Raw genomic sequence first — 4,241 nt, forward strand, 5'->3', positions numbered from 1 at the left:
TCCACGAAATATAAATCAAATCATGCCGTACACCTGCAAATCTCACAGTGATTTCCACTGTAGCCCCCAGTGGAATCAAAGCTCTTCCCCTGACTTCGGAGGGCACACCAGACCCAGGCTGTTCTCTGCAGCCTCCTCATGGACCCTGAGCAGCCACAAGGCTTCCTCCTTCCTTCTACTCCAGGCGCTTTCCAGCGCTAAGACTTAACACCTGCTGGTCCTTCTGCCCGGTATTTGCCACTCCGCCTCCCCCATGCTGTCTCCTCATCTCCTGGAAGAGGTCTTCCTTGACAGTGCACATCTTGCATTTTATTCTCTGTCCCTGAGCTGTGCTCACATCCTTCTAGAGCTTAACAAATTCATAATTGCTGGATTATGTAATTTTTTTGTTTACTTTTAAAATGACTAACTCCCCTACCCTAACAACAGAAGTTCCACATGGGTGGGAACTAGGCCAGCTTTTCAAATCCTGCCCCTCACCCAGAAGAGGTACTCCAGGCAGACTTGTCAGATGAACAACTCAGTGTATGTTTCAGTAAACGAAAGGACTGTCCTTTAAACTGAGATCGTGTCCTTACTTTGCTGGCAGGTTGTTAATATGGTCCTTTCTTTCATGATATGACTGTAAAAATAGATGACAGTTAGCAAAAATATTAAATGGCAACCTTATACAAGTTCTCCCAAAATATTTTTGAAATTTTAAGAGTCTATGATATCCCATGGACTTCCCAGGTGGTACACTGGTAAAGAATTCGCCTGCCAACACAGGAGATGTAGGTTTGATCCCTGAGTCGAGAAGGTCCCAGGGAGAAAGAAAACGCAACCCACTTCAATATTCTTGCCTGTAAAACCCCATGGATAGAGAAACCTGGTGGGCTATAGTCCACAGGGTCACAAAAGAGTTGGATATGACTTAACGACTAAACAACAACAACAAATGCTATCCCAGATTAAGCAAAGTTTCAAAGGTCACAGTGCCAGGCCCCTGAGAGGTGAACTGAGTGACGGGGAAGAGGTAGGCTCTGCAGTGAGACTCAGGGTTTGAATTCAAGGCCCCACTCTAGTTTGGTAGCTGTAAAACTCTGAGCAGATTATTTAACCTCTATGTGTTTTGGTTTTCTTTTCTGTAAAATAGGGATAATAGACTCTACTTCAGAGGATTCTTGTGAGAATTAAATGAATTAATACTTGTGAAGTTCTTAAAACAGTGCCTGGTACTGTTCAATAAATGTTGAACAAAAAATTTGTAGCACAAAAATGTTCAGCAAATATTAGTGCTACCTTTACCACCATTATCACCATCATCACCATCACCAGCATCACCACCACCGTGCTCATTACCAGCAGCAGCAGCAGCATAATCATCATTACCATCACCATCATCACCACCATCATCACCATCATCACCACCACCTCCACCATCATCACCACCCTCACTATCATCACCACCCTCACTATCATCACCATCACCATCATCACCACCACCATCACCACCATCACCCTCACTATCATCACCATCACCATCATCACCACCACCATCATCACCATCACCCTCACTATCATCACCATCACCTTCATCACCACCACCATCACCACCATCACCCTCACTATCATCACCATCATCATCACCACCACAACCATCATCACCATCACCCTATCAACACCCTCACTATCACCACCACCACCACCATCATCATCATCACCCTCACTATCATCACCATCATCACCACCACCATCATCATCACCATCATCACCACCACCATCATCACCACCTCCACCATCATCACCACCCTCACTATCATCACCACCACCATCATCACCATCACCCTCACTACCATCACCATCACCCTCACTACCACCATCATCACCACCACCCTATCAACACCCTCACTATCACCACCACCACCATCATCATCACCACCATCATCATCACCCTCACTGTCATCACCATCACCCTCATTATCATCACCATCACCATCATCACCACCATCACCACCACCACCATCACCACCATCATCAACACCCTCACTATCATCACCATCATCATCATCACCACCACCATCATCACCATCACCCTCACTACCATCACCACCATCACCACCACCATCATCACCACCATCATCACCACCATCATCAACACCCTCACTATCACTACCACCACCATCGTCATCACCATCATCATCATCACCCTCACTATCATCACCACCACCATCACCATCACCTCACTACCATCACCATCATCATCACCACCACCATCATCACCATCACCCTCACTATCACCACCACCACCACCGTCATCACCATCATCATCATCACCCTCACTATCATCACCATCACCTTCATCACCACCACCACCATCATCATCACCATCACCACCACCATCATCACCACCATCATCACCACCATCACCATCATCACGACCACCATGCTCATTACCATCAGCAGCAGCATCATAATCATCATCACCCTCACTATCATCACCATCACCATCATCACCACCACCATCATCACCATCACCCTCACTACCATCACCATCACCACCACCATCATCACCACCACCATGCTCATTACCAGCAGCAGCAGCAGCATCATAATCATCATCACCCTCACTATCATCACCACCATCACCATCACCACCACCATCATCACCACCACCATGCTCATTACCATCAGCAGCAGCATCATAATCATCATCACCCTCACTATCATCACCATCATCAACACCATCATCACCACCATCATCACCACCACCACCATCATCACTACCACCATGCTCATTACCAGCAGCAGCAGCAGCATCATAATCATCACCACCACCACCATCATCACCACCATCACCATCATCACCCTCACTATCATCACCATTATCATCCTCATCAAACCAAGTCTTCTAAATCCCCCACCAGGACTGTTATCTCTTTAAAATGTTATCTCCCAACATTTTCTCTTCAACTGTTATCTAACCACCCCTGCCAACATCCACTGGATCATCAAAAAAGCAAGAGAGTTCCAGAAAAACATCTATTTCTGCTTTATTGACTAGGCCAAAGCCTTTGACTGTGTGGATCACAATAAACTGTGGAAAATTCTGAAAAATATGAGAATACCAGACCACCTGACCTGCCTCTTGAGAAATCTGTATGCAGGTCAAGAAGCAACAGTTAGAACTGGACATGGAACAGCAGACTGGTTCCAAATAGGAAAAGGAGTACGTCAAGGCTGTATATTGTCACCCTGCTTATTTAACTTCTATGCAGAGTACATCATGAGAAATGCTGGACTGGAAGAAGCACAAGCTGGAATCAAGATTGTTGGGAGAAATATCAATAACCTCAGATATGCAGAGGACACCACGCTTGCGGCAAAAAGGGAAGAAGAACTAAAAAGCCTCTTGATGAAAGTGAAAGAGGAGAGTGAAAAAGTTGGCTTAAAGCTCAACATTCAGAAAACTAAGATCATGACATCCAGTCCCATCACTTTATGGCAGATAGATGGGGAAACAGTGGAAACAGTAGAAACAGTAGCTGACTTTATTTTTCTGGGCTCCAGGATCACTGCAGATGGTGACTGCAGCCATGAAATTAAAAGACGCTTACTCCTTGGAAGGAAAGTTATGACCAACCTAGTTTGGGTGAAGTCGCTCAGTCATGTCCGACTCTTTGCGACCCCATGGACTGCAGCCCACCAGGCTCCTCCATCCATAGGATTCTCCAGGCAAGAATACTGGAGTGGGTTGCCATTTCCTTCTCCAGGGGACCTTCCTGACCCAGGGATAGAACCCAGGTCTCCCGCATTGCAGGCAGATGCTTTAACTTCTGAGCCATCTGACCAACCTAGACAGCGTATTTAAAAGCAGAGATGTTACTTTGTCAACAAAGGTCCATCTAGTCAAGGCTATGGTTTTTCTTGTGGTCATGTATGGATGTGAGAGTTGGACTATAAGAAAGCTGAGCGCCAAAGAATTGATGTTGTTGAACTGTGGTGTTGGAGAAGACTCTTGAGAGTCCCTTGGACTGCAAGGAGATCCAACCAGTCCATTCTGAAGGAGATCAGCCCTGGGATTTCTTTGGAAGGAATGATGCTAAAGCTGAAACTCCAGTACTTTGGCCACCTGATGCGAGGAGCTGACTCATTTTAAAAGACCCTGATGCTGGGAAAGATTGAGGGCAGGAGGAGAAGGGGATGACAGAGGTTGAGATGGCTGGATGGCATCACTGACTCGATAGACATGGGTTTGGGTG

The 4,241-nt window shown here is 46.1% G+C and overlaps 1 protein-coding gene across 1 annotated transcript; it reads right to left on the reverse strand.

Annotated features, from left to right (window-relative positions):
• Nucleotides 1–381: 381 nt before the first annotated feature.
• LOC138428435 (secreted acidic protein 1A-like) lies at nt 382–2,427 on the reverse strand. Its single transcript, XM_069569165.1, has 3 exons — nt 2,347–2,427; nt 1,603–2,189; nt 382–1,501 (listed from the first exon to the last, which is right to left on the reverse strand). Exons 1-2 carry the CDS (start codon nt 2,425–2,427, stop codon nt 1,650–1,652), a joined length of 621 nt encoding a protein of 206 aa, XP_069425266.1. The 3' UTR covers nt 382–1,501; nt 1,603–1,649.
• Between the last annotated feature and the right edge of the window lie 1,814 nt (nt 2,428–4,241).

This window comes from Ovis canadensis, chromosome 1 (genome assembly GCF_042477335.2).
Source record: "Ovis canadensis isolate MfBH-ARS-UI-01 breed Bighorn chromosome 1, ARS-UI_OviCan_v2, whole genome shotgun sequence".
NCBI classification, from domain to species: domain Eukaryota; kingdom Metazoa; phylum Chordata; class Mammalia; order Artiodactyla; family Bovidae; genus Ovis; species Ovis canadensis.